At 34.4% G+C, this 20,015-nt stretch overlaps 1 protein-coding gene across 6 annotated transcripts in view; it reads left to right on the top strand.

Annotated features, from left to right (window-relative positions):
• Positions 1 to 20,015, top strand: part of HERC4 (HECT and RLD domain containing E3 ubiquitin protein ligase 4) — a 158,127-nt gene that overhangs the window by 95,170 nt on the left and 42,942 nt on the right. For 2 of the 6 annotated variants that reach the window (XM_026003496.2, XM_072756145.1), the window contains 5 exons: positions 7,331 to 7,455; positions 8,663 to 8,722; positions 8,856 to 8,967; positions 9,498 to 9,687; positions 11,332 to 11,504. The exons of 3 other annotated variants lie outside the window; for them this stretch is intronic. In XM_026003496.2, coding sequence (XP_025859281.1) covers positions 7,331 to 7,455; positions 8,663 to 8,722; positions 8,856 to 8,967; positions 9,498 to 9,687; positions 11,332 to 11,504 — 660 coding nt within the window. Of the gene's footprint in view, positions 1 to 7,330; positions 7,456 to 8,662; positions 8,723 to 8,855; positions 8,968 to 9,497; positions 9,688 to 11,331; positions 11,505 to 11,989; positions 12,095 to 20,015 lie in introns of all 6 variants that reach the window. One more of the 6 variants, XR_012001097.1, reaches the window with a different exon arrangement.

Here is a 20,015-nt window from a genome sequence, read left to right as displayed (position 1 = left end):
TATTCTTGGCTCCTTTGTCATAAATTAATTGACCATATATGTGTGGGTTTATTTCTGGACTCTGTTTTCTGTTCCATTGATCTAAGTGTTTTTACGCCAATACCATATTGTTTTGATTATTTATAGTTTTGTAATATGGGTTCAACCCTACCCTAGCTCTTGGTTGTCTCTCAAACCTTTGTGATTGTCTAAGCAGTCTTTCATTTTTAGTGGCTCCTAGTAATTGAGAGTGTGCCAAGGCCTGTGGGTATCCCAAATGAGAGGATCTCAGGGAGCAACTAGATTCAGGCTGATTGGAAGGCAGATTCTCAGGCAGTAGCTTTTAAAGTATGCAAATATGTACGGTCCTGTGGGGACCATATGTGAAAGTCCCACTAGCCACCAGAGAGCCTAGAAGGGTTGCTTGGGAAGTAGCCATGAAAATCAGTACACCAGACCATGGTCCATCCTCCTTTCCAAGAGATAGCAGTGACTCATAGTAATGCAGAGGGACAGGGCAAAGATGGTATCTGCTAGCCTTAATCCCCAGAGATCACCTTAGTTAAGTCACTAGATGTATGTTAAACCAGAAGCCAGTCCCTAAGTTAGAAGCTCCAGAACATGCAAGTAGGCCTTTTTCACAGAAAGACTGGGAATATATTTCAGTCTGCTGTTTGTGCTGTGGCTGGGAAGATGATAGCCAGCTAAGAACTCTCTCTTTGATCTGGATCCCTGTTCCCAGAATACAAGTATCGCAGTCCACCACAGCCAGGCAATCAAAGGGCATCCACTAGGTGGCAGCCACAAAAACCAGGGCACTAGATGTGTATACAGCACCCCTCTGGGAGGTAATGTTACTCTGGAATGTAGCAGAGGGAAAGCACAGAGAATAAGGCCCTCCTTCTGAGGTTTCTGGAGAGGATTACAGTAGACCTTAGAAGCCTGCCTCTCAGGCCACAGCTACAAAGATAAGCTAAGAGGACTCTCACAGAAAGATTGAACATTTCCATACATTGTCTCTTGCTGTATCCTAGAGGTGGTAGCTGTTTAAGAACTCTTTTTTTCTGTTGATTACAGTCCTGTGAAATCTGGGAATATAAGCCCTATTGGCCTCCAAAGCCAGGTGACCTAGAGGTCCCTGGGCAGAGCCACAAAAATTGGGATGCCAGACCAGGATACAAGCTGTTTTCCAGGAGATACTGGCAAGTTGAAGTGAGGCAGAGGGAAATACCATTTTTAAATGTTTCATTTGGGGGCACCTGGGTGGTTCAGTCAATTAAGTGTCTGCCTTCAGCTCAGGTCATGATCCCAGGCTTGTGAGATTGAGCCCTGCATCAGACTTCTGGCTCAGTGGGGAGCCTGCTTCTCCCTTTTCTCCCCACTTGTGCTCTCTCTCACTATCTCTGTTACTGTCTCTGTGTTTCATTTCAGCTTAACAAAGCAAAATTTACAAAATTATGAATTAGATACCTTTAGAAGGACAAATAGTTCCCTTATATATTCAAAAAACAATATTAAAACAAAATTAACTGTGTCTATCATGAATAAATAAATAAAATCTTTAAAAAAAATAAAACAAAATTAAACGTTATTCTAAACAGATAATCACAATAAATTTTCTTCATCAGTTTGTTCATTCCAGTGTAAAGTGTTCTTAGGTCTGCTGGATTTTGGATTAGCAGTTTCATAAACTACTTAGCAATTTTTAAAAAATTATAAATAAAAAATTATGAATAAATATTTTTTAAAAAAAATCTTTAAATAAATGTAGAGGACTCTTAACTTCTTATAGATGAAAAAATGTTGAGATATAACATAATCATGAGACCTAATGTATCAGGAATAACACCAGGAATATCAAGTGAAGAGATTGAATAAGTTAGGCATCGGTATTTTTTTTAAAAAGATTTTGTTTATTCATGAGAGATACAGAGAGAGAGGCAGAGACACAGGCAGAGGGAGAAGCAGGCTCCATGCAGGGAGCCTAACAGTTAAATAATAACTGAAATTAGGACCAGAACTTTGATAAATATAGGAAAATTAGAACAATTTCATAAAAGTTTTGAATTGTGTTTTACTTCATATTGAAACATAATGAAAGCAGGGATATTGACAAATATCCAGGGACTTTTAAAATATTTATTTATTTATTTATTTTTAAATATTTATTTTAAATATTTTATCTTTTATCTTTATTTATGATAGACATAGAGAGAGAAAGAGGCAGAGACACAGGAGGAGGGAGAAGCAGGCTCCATGTCGGGAGCCCGACGTGGGACTCAATCCCAGGACTCCAGGATCGCGCCCTGGGCCAAAGGCAGGCGCTAAACTGCTGAGCCACCCAGGGATTCCCCTAAAATATTTATATTAATTACATTTTACCATATAAATTCAACTTAGGGAAGATAAAGTATCTTTTCTGATTTGACATCTCTTTTTATGCAACTCTTAAAATAGTAACACGTCATACAAACTTGATTATTTCTGGCATCTCTTCTTATGTAATAAAAGAACAACTTTTGTGATTCTCCAAGGCCTCTTTGGGAAATTTCAAAGATATTTTCACTAATACATAAAAAGTATCTTAGAAGTTTTATTTTTTTGTTTAGGATATAATTTTGCAGATCGTATTAGTGTGCTAGAGCTGCCATAAAAAATACCACAGACTGGGTGGCTTAAAAAACAGCAATTTATTTTTTCACAGATTGGCAGCTAGAAGCCTATGATCAAGGTATCATGTCAGCAGTTTTGGTTTCTTCTGAGGCCTCTCTCCTTGGCTAGTGATGACTCCATTTTCCTATGTCCTCACATGGCTTTTTTTCTGTGTATGCATCTTTTCCCTTTATTATAAGGACAACCAGGTATATTGAATTAGGGCCCTACCCTAACAGCCTCATCTTACCTTCATCACCTCTTTAAAAGGCTCTATCTCTAAATACAGTTATATCCTGAGATAACTGGGAGTTAGGACTTCAACATATGAATTTTTGGGAAACAAACCCATAAGAGGAAGGCAAAAATCAAAGAAATTGTGAGAGGAGATTTGAACACTTTATTAAGATATGATTATTGATGCTAGAAACAATATTTAGTTATCTTTTATTAAAGTAACAGTAAAAGATTTCAAAATAAATGTAGAGGGTAATGAGATTGAAAAGAACTTTTTGGCTCTTTTAAAACTAAGGGACATTTGATTTTTCCCCCCTTAAATAATGAAAAACAATAAAGTCAACATAACGCATTGAAAACTATTCTAATAAGACACATAATTTTTGCTAACAGATTACACACATAAAAGTAAAGAATAACATTTTATATCATAGGTGAAGGCATCAATCAGTAAACCATGGGAGCACACCCTAAGATACTAACACATTTTATAGCTTCTTTCAGAGTCAAATATAAACCAAGGTAAGGAGTACCTGGGTGGCTCAGTGGTTGACCCTCTGCCTTCGGCTCAGGACGTCATCCTGGGTCCTAGGATCAAGTCCCACATTAGGCTGTCCCTGTGGGAAGCCTGCTTCTCTCTCTGTCTGTGTCTCTGCCTCTCCCTCTCTCTCTCATGAATAAGTAAATAAGATCTTAAAAAAAAAAAAAACGGCAAATGAAATTCACTTGCCACGTTGTCTTCATTTATATTCTTTCATATTCGAAAACAAATGGGCTTGCTTCAGGATCGTGGTGTTATGTTAGAGGGTCTGTGAACTCAAAATGACTTTTGTATTAATACTAAAATGTTATCTTTGTTAACGTGGAGTGTGTTTATTATTGCTGATCTTTAAATGGATCAGTATTTTAAAGTTTTCAGTTATAGGGGCACTGGGTGTTTCAGTTGGTTAAGCATCCAACTTTTGATTTCAGCTCGTCATAATCTCAAGGTCCTGTAATCGAACCCTGCATTGGGCTCCACACTCAGTGGGAGTCTACTTGAGAATTCTCTCCTCTGCCCTTCACCCCCTCTCCGATGCTTTCTCTCTCTTCAAGATAAATAAACCTTTAAAAAATTTTTTTCTTAATTTTAAATTTGAATACAGTAAGTATTAGTGCTTTTTACCCCTTAAACTCTGTTTAAGAAGCTATTTGGGGTCCTGAATGTCCTAAAAGTATGAAGGAATTCAGAGACCATAAGAAACTACATCTTTCCTTGTAAATCAAAAGCACTTACAAGGGCACGTGGGTGGCTCAGCTGGTTAAGTACCTGCCTTCTGCTCAGATCATGATCTGAAATTCAACCCTAGGTTGGTCTCCCTATTCAGCCTGCCTCTCTCTCTCCCTCTGCCCCTCCCTTTGCTTGTGCTCTTCAGGCTCTCTCTCTCAAATAAATAAAATCTTTTTTAAAAAATTGTACATAGTTGTATCTCTGTCAGTATTGCTACTACATAGAAATACAATTAGTGGAATATTAAGTAGCTCAGTGACACCTTTCAGGTGGAAATATTCCTGAAGTGTCCTCTAGTCAGAGCTTAGTAATCGGAGGGGAAGGAAGGCACAGGGGCCCCACTTCAAAGTCTTCACAATTTTTTCTGACAATATAAAAAGTATTTTGTAAAAAAAAAAAAAAAAGTATTTTGTAAAGATCAAGGAGACTGTGAAATAGCTTTCCTAGATATTGCAATATGCATTATATAAAACTAAAAATTCAGATTACTGGTATCTACATAGATATTGAGATCATTATAATTTAATGGAAAGTCTGGGGGTGGGAATTCCATGTAGGTATTGTATGTAAGCTTTATTTCAAGTTCATACTCTAGTTGCTTGATCATGGTTCTTGGAGATTTATATTGAGAAGGTCGTAGAGAACACTTTTGGTAGAGAAGAGTATCAGTGTTGTTTAGCGCTATGGTTATGGGTAGAAGAGGTAATAAGTTTTTATAACTTTAAAACAAAGTATCGGGGATCTCTGGGTGGCTCAGCGGTTGAGCGCCTGCCTTCAGCCCAGGGCGTGATCCTGGAGTCCCGGGATCGAGTCCCACATCAGGCTTCCTGCATGGAGCCTGCTTCTCCCTCTGCCTGTGACTCCTGTGTCTCCGCCTCTCTCTCTCTCTCTCTCTCTCTCTCTCTCTCTCTCTCTCTCTCTTTCTCTCAACGTGTCTCATGAATAAATAAAATATTTTTAAAAATAAAAATATTTTTTAAAATCTTTTTTAGGGATCCCTGGGTGGCGCAGCAGTTTAGCGCCTGTCTTTGGCCCAGGGCGCGATCCTGGAGACCCGGGATCGAATCCCACATCGGGCTCCCGGTGCATGGAGCCTGCTTCTCCCTCTGCCTGTGTCTCTGCCTCTCTCTCTCTCTGTGTGACTATCATAAATAAATAAAATTAAAAAAAAAATATTTTTTAAAAAAATAAAACAAGGTATCACTGACCTGAGAAGGGGAGAATTACTCAACACATGAAAATTGGGGAGAAAAGGTCAGTTTAGATCCTAACCTAGTAGTGTACACTAAATTATAAAGGGAATAAAGAATAAAATGTTAAAAAGTTCTTAAGACAAGAAAATAATTTTCTGATTTAAACATCGAAAAACCCTTGAGGCTCCTAGCTGTCTCAGTTGAAAGAGCATGAAGCTCTTGATATCAGGGTTGTGAGTTCAAGCCCCACATTGAGTATAGAGATTACTTTAAAAAAACAAACAAACATAGGAAAGCCTTTCTCAATATTGTGGCAATGAAAGTTTTCATAAAGAGATAAATACTTAAATTCCTTAAGGATTTATAATTCTGGGGATGCCTGGGTGGCTCAGCGGTTGAGTGAATCTGCCTTCAGCTCGGGGCATGGTCCTGGAGTTCTGGGATCGAGTCCTGCATTGGGCTTCCTGTGTGGAGCCTGCTTCTCCCCTCTGCCTCTCTCTTTCTGTGTCTCTGATGAATAAATAAATAAAAATCTTTAAAAAGAAAAAGAATTTATAATTCTGTAGCAGCCATGATCACAATAACACAAGGTAAAGAATTAGTCAACTAAAGGGTTGGGGGGGGGGAGGTCAGGAGTAGGATGACAGAATGTATTATATTTGGAAATAATGAGCCTTAGGTTACAGTATTGAGCTTTGATGTTTTGATATGTGATACCTCTAAGTACTAGCCCAGCAGTACATTTTTTCCCCCAGCAGTACTTTTGATAATAGAAACTCTTTTCCATTTTGAGAAGCCAAAAAGAAGAAAAGGAGAGGCTTTGAATATCTTTTTGAAAAAGAACTTTATTGCCTTAACTTTACTGCTACTAAATTTGCTTATTAATTTTTTCGGACTAGATTTGGGGTTTTTTTAAGGATTTTTTTGAGGGGGGTAGATAGATACAGTGTAGGAGAGAGGCTTAAGCCGACTCCCACTGAACAAGGAGTCCAATGATGCAGAGCTTGATCTCATGACCCTTAGATCACGACCTGAGCTGAAACCAAGAGTCAGAGCTTAACTGACTGCATCAGCCAGGTGTCCCTGGATTTGGGTTTTATTGATAACTGGTTTCCAGTGAAGAGCTGTGTGTGTCGTCTTACTTTTGTACAGCAATATTAAGAGAAAATAATTTTGCATTAATGAATATTTTACTCAAGCTTTAACAGTTACTTTTTTTTGTCATTCTTTTAAAAAATGAATGTTCTTAATTTTTATTTTATTCTGAGCTGTTTTTTTATATACCATTCATGCAATTTTTATATCGTCTTCAAGTTAAATTAAAATATATTTTAAAAAAATAAAAATAAAAAAAATAAAAAATATATATTGAGATAACACATAGACTAGAAAACACCACTTTTTTTGACAGGCTAGAAGAAAGACTTATAAACTTACTAAGTGCTGCTTAGGCTTCTGGAATCATTCAATGTGTATCACTCGGTGAGCCTCATTTCCATAGTAATCAAAACATCCCAAGTCTATATCATTGAATGGCTGAATGGAAGGTCTGATTGAGTTAGATGATTAAGAGAAAACACAAAAGCATATTTGATGTTCTGAAAAATGTCATGTAAATCTTGAATTTCTTTACATTTTATTTTTTTTTATAGATTCTGAAGAATATTTCTGTGTGAAAAGAATTTTCTCAGGTGGAGATCAGAGCTTTTCACATTACTCTAATCCCCAGGTAACAGTAGTCATACAAATAATTACTAAGCTGAAATGGTTTTGAAGAATTTTTAAAGCCCATGTTAATGTTCTTTGTGTGTTACAAAGTAATGGCCTTAAATTTTTTTGCCCCCAAGTCTACAGAATTTTTCTGATCCAGTTGATAAGTATTGTTTCAGGTATTTTAATAGAGATACACTCTCTTAAAACAAATACATAGTGGAAATGTGTCTTGGTTTAAGTCATATATATATCTTCTCTCTGACTAATCTGCCTATTTTAAATTTAGAACTGTGGGCCACCAGATGACTTTAGATGTCCTGATCCTTCAAAGCAGATCTGGACTGTGAATGAAACTCTAATTCAAAAATGGCTGAGCTACCCATCTGGGAGGTTTCCTGTGGAGATAGCCAAGTAAGAAAAACATTTTACTTACACAACACAAACAAAACCTCTTATCTCCATGGTAGGGTATCTTGTACTTAGAAGGTTTTTTTTTTTTTTCAAGATTTTATTTATTCATGAGAGAGAGAGAAAGAGGCAGAGACATAGGCAGAGGGAAAAGCAGGGAGATAAGGGAGCCTGCTGCAGTACTCAATCCCAGGACCCCAGGATAACGACTTGAGCCAAAGGCAAATCGATGCTCAGTCACTGAGCCACCCAGGTGCCCCAGAGGTTTTTATTTAAATAAATACTTTATTAATATGACTCACCAAAAAAAAAAAATAATAATTCACCAAATGGTTTACATACATAAGTTTAAATGTCTAGAATTTCTATAATCATGGATATTTTAAGAGATCTCTTAAATTTATGTAAGTTGAAATTCTTTCATATACATAATGTTAATTGATAATTTAAAATGCTAAATACAATCACTTTAGGATTGGGTTTGAAATAATGTTACTTCAGGCTTCCTAGTGGTCACTGTCTTTTAACTTTTATACTCCCTAAAAGATTTAAATATTACTTCTTTCTTATTTTGCTTATAGATGAACTTGTTTAGTACTTAGAGTTTTCTATTGTTGCGGGTGGCATTGGTTTTGGAGATAAAGGACTATATCTGATAAGCTGCTTTTTTAAGTATAGATGGTTTTTCCAAATTAAAATTTTTCTTAAAAGCCCAAAGTATAGACTTTAAAAAGATAACATCCTAGATTAGATTTACCACTATGTGTAATTAAGAAAATTAAATGTATATGTTTATGTAAAAAAAGAAATTAGCAACATTAGCTTTGTGTCTAGGGTCATACCATCCTGAATGCGCCTAATCTCATTTGATTTCAGAAGCTAATTAAGTAGGGTTAAGACTGGTTAATACTTGGGTGGGAGACCACCTGAGAATACTGGGTGCTGTAGGCTTAAAACAAAAAGGAAAGAACATCAGATTTGTTTAATGAATCAGAGGATGAGAGTAATGAGAAAGTCTAGGGTAAACAGCAGTTAATACTTTTATCAAGTGTTACTTAATCTTTAATAATTTATAAAATTCTGATTTATACTAGTTGAGTATTGGTTAGAGGAATGCTCTGTGGTGCTAAGTATTAAATATTTTTATTAAAAAGAAAAAAAAAACAGATTTTTCATTTTGTGATTCGGGGATTTTTGACTTTCTTTTTAGTGAAATAGATGGAACATTTTCTTCCTCTGGCTGTCTAAATGGAAGTTTTCTAGCTGTTAGGTAAGTGATAATTCTTTGGTATGCAGAATTTTTCAAATTTATTGTATTAAGTAATAAATAAGTGAAATAACTTTAAGGTTTTGTTATTTTCCTTCTCTATGTCTCCTTTTTTTGTTTTTTTTTTCTTTTATAGCAATGATGATCACTATAGAACAGGCACCAAGTTTTCAGGGGTTGATATGAATGCTGCTAGGCTTTTATTCCACAAACTTATACAACCTGATCATCCTCAGATATCTCAGCAGGTTTGTTCTTAAAGTATTTTATATTTGTGTCGTGTAGCCTGTTGGACTTTACATTCTCTGTTACTTTGTATATTTATAGCCTAATTAACTTCAGTTTCAAATGCTTCATTATGATGTATTTTCTATGATTTTATTAAATAAGCTAATATAAGAATTAAAATAAGGTTTTATTTTAGAACATTTATAATTTAGCTATTAAAATATCTATAAGTCTTTCCAGACTTAATATTTGAGACTATAAGTCTTTCCAGACTTGATATTTGAGTAAACCTTTAACTACTTAACATTACAGTGTTGGTTAAGTCTTTATATAGGTATAGCTATAGAGTTTAATTGAGACAAGATTTTTAAAATGCTCTTAGCAATTCTTAGACATTTTCACTGTGCTTCAAAGTACATTCAGTGATTCATTGTAATACATATATTTTTTACCATTTCATGTTTGCTGTGTTTATGATTTTTCTCCTTCTTCTTTTTTGAAAGTACATTCATTTTAAATAAAGTAGGTTTTACTTTTTGTCAAAATATAGGTGGCAGCTAGTTTGGAAAAGAATCTTATTCCTAAACTGACTAGTTCCTTACCTGATGTTGAAGCATTGAGGTTTTATCTTACTCTACCAGAATGTCCCCTGATGAGTGATTCCAACAATTTCACAACAATAGCAATTCCCTTTGGTACAGCTCTTGTAAATCTAGAAAAGGCACCACTGAAAGTACTTGGTAAGGATTTTAGTATTTTTTTTCTTTTGTAACTTTTTAAATGAAAATGCTAATAAGTTTTTAATTTTTTGCTGACTTAAATTTTGCTACCCTGCTTATTTGACATTGTCTTATAGAAAAATGAACTTGTTTTTCCTTTCATTGCTTTTTTCTAGTCATGCTAGTTATTAGAGGCAAAGCATGTAAATATTAAAATTTAATCAAACACAACAGTAGAGGCAGTATCTGGAAAGATAAAAACTGTTTTCCTTCCCTCATCCCCTTGGTCTTCCTATTAAAGAAAGGAGGAGGAACAATTAAAACTGAACAGACATGGATATTAAATCCTCTTTGAGCTCTGTTAATTCTTTGCCTTGTATATCTCTCACTTGCTAATTTCCCAATGTTTGCTTTTATTTCTCTACATGTAGATGAGAGTCTACCACTAATCTGATCTTATTGTTCTATCTACAGCAATTTTTTGCCCTAAATTTTTCTCAGCCTTAGTTTTCAAGTTTTATAGATTTCATCTCTCTCTCCTGGCCATTACAGTTTGCTTGCTACATTTAACCCAATACTTCCCTTCCTGATAGTAATTATTGGTTAGTAAAACTAAGATATATAGAAGTCATAAAATCAGTACAAAAAGTTTTAGGCTGAGAGTGAACAGAGGAAGTAGCAAGCAAGGAGTAGAATCCTTGATTCTGGGCAGCCCCGGTGGCCCAGCAGTTTAGGGCCTCCTTCAGCCCAGGGTGTGATCCTGGAGACCCGGGATCAAGTCCCAATGTCAGGCTCCCTGCACAGAGCCTGCTTCTCCCTCTGCCTCTCTCTCTCTCTCTCTCTCTCTCTCTCTGTCATGAATAAATAAATAAAATCTTAAAAAAAAAATCCTTGATTCTGAGATAGTGAATAAAAGTGAAGCAGTATTCATAAGAATATTGTTTCCATGTTGTCAGAAATTCTAGTAGTTCTATCTGCTTCATAGGATTATGGTGTTTGTAGTTAATAACTACAAACATAGTGAATATGGGGAAGAATACATTATTTTCTGTATCCATTTTTCAAGAGTACCTTGCATTTTAAAAGTGGTGCTTCACAATATTTCAACTTTATGTTAAATTGGAAAATAAAACTTGGAAAGATCCCTAATATTGGGGTTTTAGAGTGTTTAAAAATTAAAATTCTTACTTTCAGAGGACCTTTTTTTTTAAGGTGTGGTATGAGTTTTTAAGTTTATTATTTTTAGTAATCTGTACATCCAACATGGGACATGAACTCTCGACCCCACAATCAAAAGTCATGTGCTATTCCTATTGAGCTAGCCGAGTGCCCCCATCCCCCAAAGTACTTTTTAATAACTGATTTTAATATTAGGGTATAGTAATGAGTTTTTAATGTAATATAAGAAGCCAAGAAATACATTCAGTAGACCTTTCCCACTTTATTTTTGCTTCTAAGAGCTTGTAGAATAGTATTCTTTAACTTGAGAGTAGATGGTATCTGTAAATGGTAGAAATGTTACATAAAATACTGTGTTTTTTATGTCTTTGTGAGATTTTGAAAGGGTTAAGACCACTGCTTTTAGAAGAAAAGTCTTGTGTGATTTTGAAAATTGTGATTTTAAAAAAAATTCATTTTATTTGTATATTCACCCTTTAATAACAGAAAACTGGTGGTCAGTACTTGAACCTCCACTATTCCTCAAGATTGTAGAACTTTTTAAGGAAGTTGTGGTACATCTTTTGAAACTCTACAAGATCGGCATTCCCCCTTCTGAAAGAAGAATTTTCAACAGTTTTCTTCATACTGCATTAAAGGTTTTAGAAATATTGCATAGGGTATGTCCAATAGTTCTTTTATTTTCCTCTTTCCTCATTAATGCTAACAGATTGATGATGTTTATTTTATCATTAATATTATAGGTTTAGGTTAGTGTAAGAGATATACAGATATTTGGAAAAGTTACCTAAATTTTTCTGGAAAAAAAAAAAAGTTGGAGCTCTGTTAGGCATTTGTATGTAACTTGTCTGTAGTTGGGCAGAACAATAGCATACTAATGAATTAGAATTCTACTTAACATTTCCCTTTGAAGAACATAATTTATTAGTTTAAATATAGTTTTGTCATTTATATGTGGTTATCATATGAGAGAGATTGCATCCTGGTTGTGATGATGAACATTTAAACTCAAGTTCTTTGCTATTGGGTATTAATGGTTTCAATCGAAGTAGAATGTTTCATTTGAAATAAACGACTAACTTGAAATTGGAACCATATATAATTCATTAATTTGCCTATTGTTCTTTCCTGCCCTTCTTCCCAGTGTAACAAATAGTAACCTTTACACTTGTAGCAGTTCAAAGTTATGGGAAGAAGTAGAGTCTCAGCTGTTTCATTAAAGATGGATTTGAGACATCCCTGACAGCTGGTAGGTATATCTCTGTTATGCCATTTGGTATTCTTGAGAAGCTATTTTGGGAGACATGACGTAAGGGAGAAGCATGTTTCTTATCTCTAGAATGACTGAAAAACCCAAACAAACCTAATCTTTAGTTTCCTCTCCTTAATAGCTTCTTTAGCATTTTCAGACCCTTTTTCCCTAGTACTAAGGGAAATGTTAAGGAATAAAAGAGATAGTACTGCTTATTCTTTCAGTGTAGTTCCTGGGTATTTCCTTTTTTCCTTATTTACTTTTTTCTTTGGTATTGAGTATTTTCAAGATTCCTAGTAAAATAGTCATTTCTCTTATTATAATTGATGAGATGATTGCCATTTCTTCCCATGGGAAACAAATCATTCTTAAACTTGCCTTTCCTGGAATAAGACTTTCTTCCAGCATTTTAGGGTTAATTGGATTCTGCAGTAAAATGCTGTTAAGATCCTATGTCTTCATAGGAGGAGTCTCTACTTTTCTCTATGCCTTTTGTCTAGGATTCAAGAGATTAACTAGATTTTTTTTCTAACCTCTGGATTCTCTTTTCCTGTTACTTCAGTGAACCATCCTTTGTCAGTTGGACTCTATTGCCAAATAATTATTCACTCTCTCACTTCTTTATCTACTTATCTTTATTACCCCTTTAAAAAATAATTGTTTTCATTAGCTGTGTCTTTTACCACAAGTTAAAGGGAAGGTGGGAGAAGGAGGGGAAGTTGAACTTTTCTTCATAATTAAAGACAGAACTTGAGCAATTAGCTTAAAGTGCTTTGCCTAGTTCAGAAGCCTCAACTTCTACTGAGATAGAACCCTATGGGACTCCATCTCCAGAGACATTTTTGATGGAGCTGTACTTGAGATACTAGGATCCTTCTTCTTGCTGGCTAAAAGGGATGGGGAAATCATTTTAACAGTGACCAGAATTAGAACCTCCTTTGAACATTAATTCATGTGAGCACTTTACATATATTCTTCATTTAACTTTGTAAATTCTGAATAGTTTATATTTTGCCCTTTAATCTAAATGTCAAAGGTCATAAACTAGTAAGTAGCAGAGTTGAAATCCAAATCTACTTCCAAAGTCCCTGCTGCTTCTAATGTATTTCTCTATCCGCAGGTATAGTAATAGAACATGTTTAGAAGAGGATTTGCTTTTATTTTATGCCCCTATATCTGTAGGCTCATACTTAAATAATTGTAGATAGCATTTTATTATTAAAAGACCATTTTTTGCTGCTTCCAGTGTGATTTTAAACAAGTCTTTTTTATCATATATGTAAATGGAAAAATTATCTATACAATAAGGATTACTAGCCTTGATAGTTTCCCAGGATTAATGTATTATTCTAATTATACAATATATGTAATCTACATTCATAAGGCACTCATTTTATTAACCAACACTACCACTATTTGGATGGGAAACAGCTACTTTCAGTTTGATTTATTGGGTTATGAGGAAATGGGTTTGTTGTTTGAAGTTGTTATATACTCAGAAGCAGAATGATAATGATATTAATGTCTGAAGCATCTCTTACTGGGGGTCTTTAGGGCAATCATTTATCTTTCTCCTGCTCCTTACTTTGGAGAAAACTTTCCTTGGTCCTAATCTGCCATAAATAGGTATTTGTGGACATTAACTATCAGGATGATTCATTTTCATCTTTAGTGAAACCCAAGTTGCTTATCAGAAATTTGTTTTTTCAAAGACACCTTCTGTCTGACAGCTGTGTATATATTCCTTCTCTCTGCTCCATGGTTGAAAATTAGAAGTTTCCTCAAACAGTTGCCTTCTTGACAAGGATTAGGAACCAGATTTGGAGCTAGAGAACTGGACTGTGTGTTTACTAATCATTTTAGGATATATGGGTGACTTGTTCCTCCCTTATGTCATGTCCTTTCAAAAGCTTTTAAGTAAAATCATTCCCAGTGTTCCAAATGGTATTATAAGAAAGATAGTTTTGGTACTTGCTGTCAGGAATGGATATATTACTAGATACTTGAGTTTATTGGCAAGTCATTTGGTTATTTAGTAGTTTTTGAGTTTTGACACAGTACATTGTAGAGTTTCTGATGTACCTAAAGAAAAGACTGATTTGGTCTCCATAGCCTAATTGCTACATATCATGCTACCTTCTAAATCAGTAATTTTCAGTTTTGTTTTGTGGTTGGTTTTTTATAGGGAACCCTTAATAAACCAAACAGATCAGGCACACATATATACTAAACATACACCACCTCTGAACTGAGGTTTGTAAACCAGAATACTACTAAACAGTAATGAAAATGTGAAATAAGTATTATGATCAAACATATAGATTTTATTTGGTATATTTTAGGCAATAATAGTGTATAGGTTGTTTTGAACTTGTGATTTCTTCTTTTTATTCATTTCACAAATATTTACTGAGTGCCTGCTATATGCTTATCAGTGTATTAGGGATGCAACGATGAGGAAAAGATGTGATTTCTGCCCTTGTTGAGGTTATAAATATAAAGCAGTTATATACATACAAGTAAATAAACATTTGATACATAGCTTGGTAAGTGCTAGATTAAGGAAAATTAAGGGTGCTGTGAGAACATGTAAGAGGGCTCATAACTCTGAAGAATAAAGGAAGAAGGCTTCCTCCAGAAAATAATGTCAGTGTTATCTACCACACAAATGTATTTATATATATATATATTTTTTAATTTTTAAAACTGTTGATTTTCTAAGTATATCATTATATATGTATGCAGGTCTTTTAGATTAGGTCTTGTTCAGTGTCTAATTTCCCTGTTTTTAAAAGCAGTGTTAACTGATTTTCTCTTTAGTTGTTAAATCATTGTGACTGAGTTAAATATCAGCCATAATTTTCCCCCAAGTGTAAATTTGACTGAAATTTGTTTATGAACCAAAACTGGTTCCTAAATTGTTAATTTTTATTCTAACATAGCACTTCTTTTCAAAAACATTTATCTGTAGGATATTACAAACTGCAAACATTGGTTGGTATTTGTGAGGGAAACTACAGTTTACTTTTAAAATCTGAAATATTTAAGATAAAAATACATATCAGAGGTCAGTGAGATGTGCCTCATTTTGTACCAGACTTCCTAAATTTTAGAGTCCAATGTGATTAAAAGTTGGTGTGTATATTTATAAACATAAATATTGGACAGGGAAAAGCCGAAGAGTTTTCTATGTAATTATTGTGTATGTTTTATTTTTTAGTAGAAAGAGCTTGGCTAAAGATGCTAGGGCAAGGGCCTACAAACTTTACTTGTAAAGGGCCAGGTAGTAATATTTTACACTTTGCAAGCCATATGGTCTCTCTTGAAATTACCTAACTCTTAAAATAAAAAAAAAAGTTCTAAACTAGGCTGTAGACAATATGTAAATGGATGGTCATAGCTACTTTCCAGTAAAACTTTACTTATAAAAACAGTCTATGGGCACAGTTTGGCGCACAGGCTATAGTTTGCTGACCACTGCTCTTGGATGAAGGTTTTGATCTCCATGTATAAGCTAAGTATCTTTTTGTTTGAAAGCCAGGAATAGGAGTTTTACAAAACCTAGTCAGTCTCCCAAATGTGTATTCTGACCTCAGATATAAATTTAATAAAACAGTGAAAGAAAAGAGCTCAGGGTGCTTTTGTCACCGAATAGAGGGATTAAAAGTATCAACTTTGAAAAGCATTATTTTCTTTTTAAAGATTTATTTATTTATCTGAGAGAGAGCTCAGGGAGGGGCAGAGGGAGAGAATCACAAGCTGGTTCCCTGCTGGAGCAGAGCGCCACACAAGGCTCCAGCTCATGACCCTGCTGCGATCATGACCTGAGCCTAAATCATGAATTGGCAATTAATGCCACCTAGGCACCCCGAGAATGCCTAAAAATGTATATATTTTTTAAAGTGCATGCATATTGCAGAGGCCCATGTTAGATTTCTGGCTCTTTTAGCTTTGTGACCTTGGTTAAGACTCTTGAAACTCCAAGCCTTAGTATATATTCATCTATATGGTGGTAGTAATAGTAGCTATTTTGTAGAGTTGTTTTAAGGATTAAACTAGGTAATGTACATGATGTTACTTAGTAAGTGGTCCATAATGATACCTATTATTATTTTATTAGTGCAACATAACATCTGAATGGATTTTAAGGTAAAAATCTGCATTTTGGTGAAAATGTAAAGTGCCATCAGAAGCACAAACTATGTGTAGATGTAGATAGATTGATAGATAATTTGTTTCTCATTTTATTTGTCCATTCATTCATCTCACGGTTCTAGAGTGCTTGTTTGGACACAAGCACTGTCTCATAGATTTATACCTCTACTAAGTGATTTCTTTTGTTCCTAAACCAAGTACTTCTTCGATATATTTTATAGGATATTTAGCTAGTTTTATTTAGTTTGTTGTTAGCTTAAAAGTTGTTTCTTTTGATATTTTATTTTCTTCTCCTAAATGTGGCATCTTTCTTAGTGGTCTGCATTTGGCCCTCTTTGTTTATTTTGTTTATTGGCCCTTTCTACCTCTGTCTCATTTCCTGCCACAGCTTTGTCTTCTTTAAAGAAAATGTTCTCAGTTATGTGTTTTAGGCAAACCTTCCTCTTGAGCTTCTTGTCAGTCTTGCCATCATTTTAAAATTAAAAAAGATTTAATACCAAATTTCTCATACTTCCAGCTCTTCTCTCCTACCAAAACTGTCATCTTTTCCTGACTTATATATATTTGTGTTGCCAGCATTTGTTTTTCAATTAGTCATGCTTGAATTTTGAACTTGGCTTTGACTCTTTTGTTATTAATTAGCTACCACAGCCTCTGCATTCTTTTTTATTATCTAGAAATCTTGAGTCTTTAATATTTTATTTATTTCCCTACCACTAGCCTTTGTACTTATTTTTGACTATACTTCACACTGTCAATAGAAAATTTTAATAAAATATCATTCTATCATTTATTAACTCTAAAACCTAATTTCTCTATGGAATTTTTCTTTTAGCTCATGCTATTTTCTCTTTGCCTAGAATTTTCTTCCTCAAACTTTCTTTGAAGTCCTTTTCATTCACTTTACTATTCAATTTTTATTTTGACTAACTTTATATATAAAGAAACATTGAAAGACAAACGAAACACATACACATACATGCCCTCCATTCTAGATTCAGAAATTAACTTGCTGTCACATTTGCTTTTACATATGTGTATGTTTTCTTGTCGTTTGAAAGTAAATCCTGATAGCACCTTAGCATTTCTCTTCTTGGGTATTTTCCTGCATAACAACAATACTGTTATTTTTCTTAAGGAAATTTAACTGTAATTCTGTAATATCATCTATCTGGCTATCCAGGCATATTCAGATTTCTTCTTTTGTACCAAAAATTTTTTTGTTGCTGCTTTTTAAAAAACTGGAGTCCAGTCAAATTTTGTATCTTTTGCATCTGTTGAGTCTTTTACTGTCTGTGAACTAAGTAGCTCTCTTTATATATATGGATCTCTATTTTCTATCAGCAATGTTTTGTAGTTCTGAGATTTGAAACATCTTTTGTTAAATTTATTCCTAAATATTTTGTTTTTGTTGCCGTTGTAATGAAATACATTTTTTTTTAATTTTCCAGTTTATTGCTGGTAGAGAGAAATTCATTTGTGTTTTGTGTATTGACCTTATACCCTGTGACCTTGGTAAATTAAATTAGTTTCAGTAATTCTCTTACAGATTCATTTGAATTTTTTATGTACACAGCATGTGATTTTCTTCCTTCATTGACTAAGACTTCTAGTATAATGTTGGTTACAGTGGATATCTTGCCTAGTTCCTAATCTTAGAAAGCATTCAGTATTTTGTTACTAAGTATGATGGTAGCTGTAGAGTATTTGTGGGGTTTTTTTAGGTGGGCTTTATCAATTTGAAGAAGTGTCCCTTTCTATTCCTGTTCTGCTTGGAGTGTTTATTGTGAAGAGTTGCTGATTTTTGTTATATGCATTTCTGTGCATCTATTGAGATGAACAAGGCTTTTTTTTTTCTTCTCTGCATTTTTTTCCTCAAATGTAGTAAAATCCATTGATATTTGAATATTATACCAATCTTGCATTCCTGGGAGAAGTTCCACTTAGGCATTATATGTTATACTTTATACATACTGTTGGGTTTAATTTGCTAATACTTTACTGAAGGTTTTATATCTATATTCATGAGGGATATTGATCTGATAATTTTTCTCATATTGTCATCAACTTTTTTATTATCAAGGTTACTCTAGCTTCATAAAATGAATTAAGAAATAATTCCTCTTTCTTTTCTGAGTTTAAGATTGGTATTATTTCTTCCTTAAATATTTTCTAGAATTCACCAGTGAAACCATCTTAGACTGGCGTTTTCTTTTGGGAAATTTAAAAATGTCATATTAAATTTTAAAATAAATTGGGTAGGGGTGGGGGAATGGGTAACTGGGTGATGAACATTAGGAGGGTATGTGATGTAATGAGCATTGGGTATTATATAAGACCGATGAATCATGACCTCTACCTCTGAAAACAATAATAAATTATATTTTAATTAATTGAATTTAAATAAAAATAAACAGTGTAATTCATGTTTTCTGTTTCTTTTTGAGTCAGTTTTGGTAAGCCAATATGGTGATGTTTATGTATGCCTGTGTGGTGATGCCCCCTTTCTCATTCCTGGTAGTGGTGATTTCTCTCTTCTCCCCTTTTCTCAGAGTCTTATCAACTTTATTGATAGTTCCATAAAGCAGTTACTTTCATTGATTTTTTTTCCCTAGTGTTTTTATTTTCTCTTTCATCAATTTCTGCTCTTTATATCCTTTTTTTTCTCTACTTGATTTTTCTTTAATTTGCTCGTTTTTTTACATCCTTGAAAGAGAGGCTTAGATCACAGGTTTTATTCCTTTTCTTCTAACAGGATTGTTTAATGCTAAGTTTTATTTTATGCGCTGTTTGACCAGCATCCCACATTTTCATATGCTGTATTTCTATTTTCATTAAGTTCAGAATATTTTTGTAAAACCTCTGTTGCCTTACTCCATCATCTGAGTTATCTTTGAGTCTGGCTCTGTTGATTTCTGTGACTTGTGTGTGTGGTTTTTGTTTGATTGTTTTGTTTTGCTTATTTGCTTTTTTCGTATGTCTCATAATATTTGGTTGTCTGTAAAACAGTAAAGGCGGAGGTAAATAGATTTAAAGCCTATAAATGGGTTCACCTCTTCTGTGCAGCTGACAGTGTAGGGACTTAAATCAGTCTAGTCAAGAGTTAAACTGGGATTAAATTTTTATTTTGCTGTAGTTACCTTCATTGTACGAGAGGCTTCAGATTCCTCTAATGCTGCCTGATGCTTAGAACAGAGGTGAAATATCAAAGTTTTTTTCTCAGTGTTTGTATTCTGCTCTGTATGCCTGATAGAGGGATTTCTCTTCTCACCCTTGCCCTGCCTCAGTGGTAAACTGGTCCTGCTGGTTACTCAGTGTTTTTTAGGTTAACAGAGGAGTGAACACAGAAAATGTTCTTTATTGTTACTATATAGCATTGATCATAGGTGATTATGTATGCCTGGACCTCAGGGTGGGACTTTCTGATCCCTCCCTCAGCAGGTCCTCTAGTTCTCATACTGTTACAAGATTCTGGGCTTGGGACTCTTCTTGCCCCCATTCCTCCTATTGAGGTGGAGGTTTTTTTACCTCCTCCAAAAACAGGGCATGGAATTTCCTTCACTTTCCTCAGTGATTTAAAATTTATTCTCTATAAATATATGAAAGAAGAATTTGGACAGGGTGACAGGCCTTCTTTCCTTTCACAGTGGCAGCCAATTCCTTGCACCACTGGAAGAGACTCATGATCTTTTGCCCTGTTCCTAGTCATTCTCATGACTACCCAGTGGAGGTGTGTGCAAAAAAACTCTGTGAGTGAGTGGAA

Source organism: Vulpes vulpes, chromosome 4 (genome assembly GCF_048418805.1).
Source record: "Vulpes vulpes isolate BD-2025 chromosome 4, VulVul3, whole genome shotgun sequence".
NCBI lineage: Eukaryota > Metazoa > Chordata > Mammalia > Carnivora > Canidae > Vulpes > Vulpes vulpes.
The sequence above is the reverse complement of the archived record's forward strand: the minus strand, read 5'-3'. Positions and strand labels throughout refer to the sequence as shown.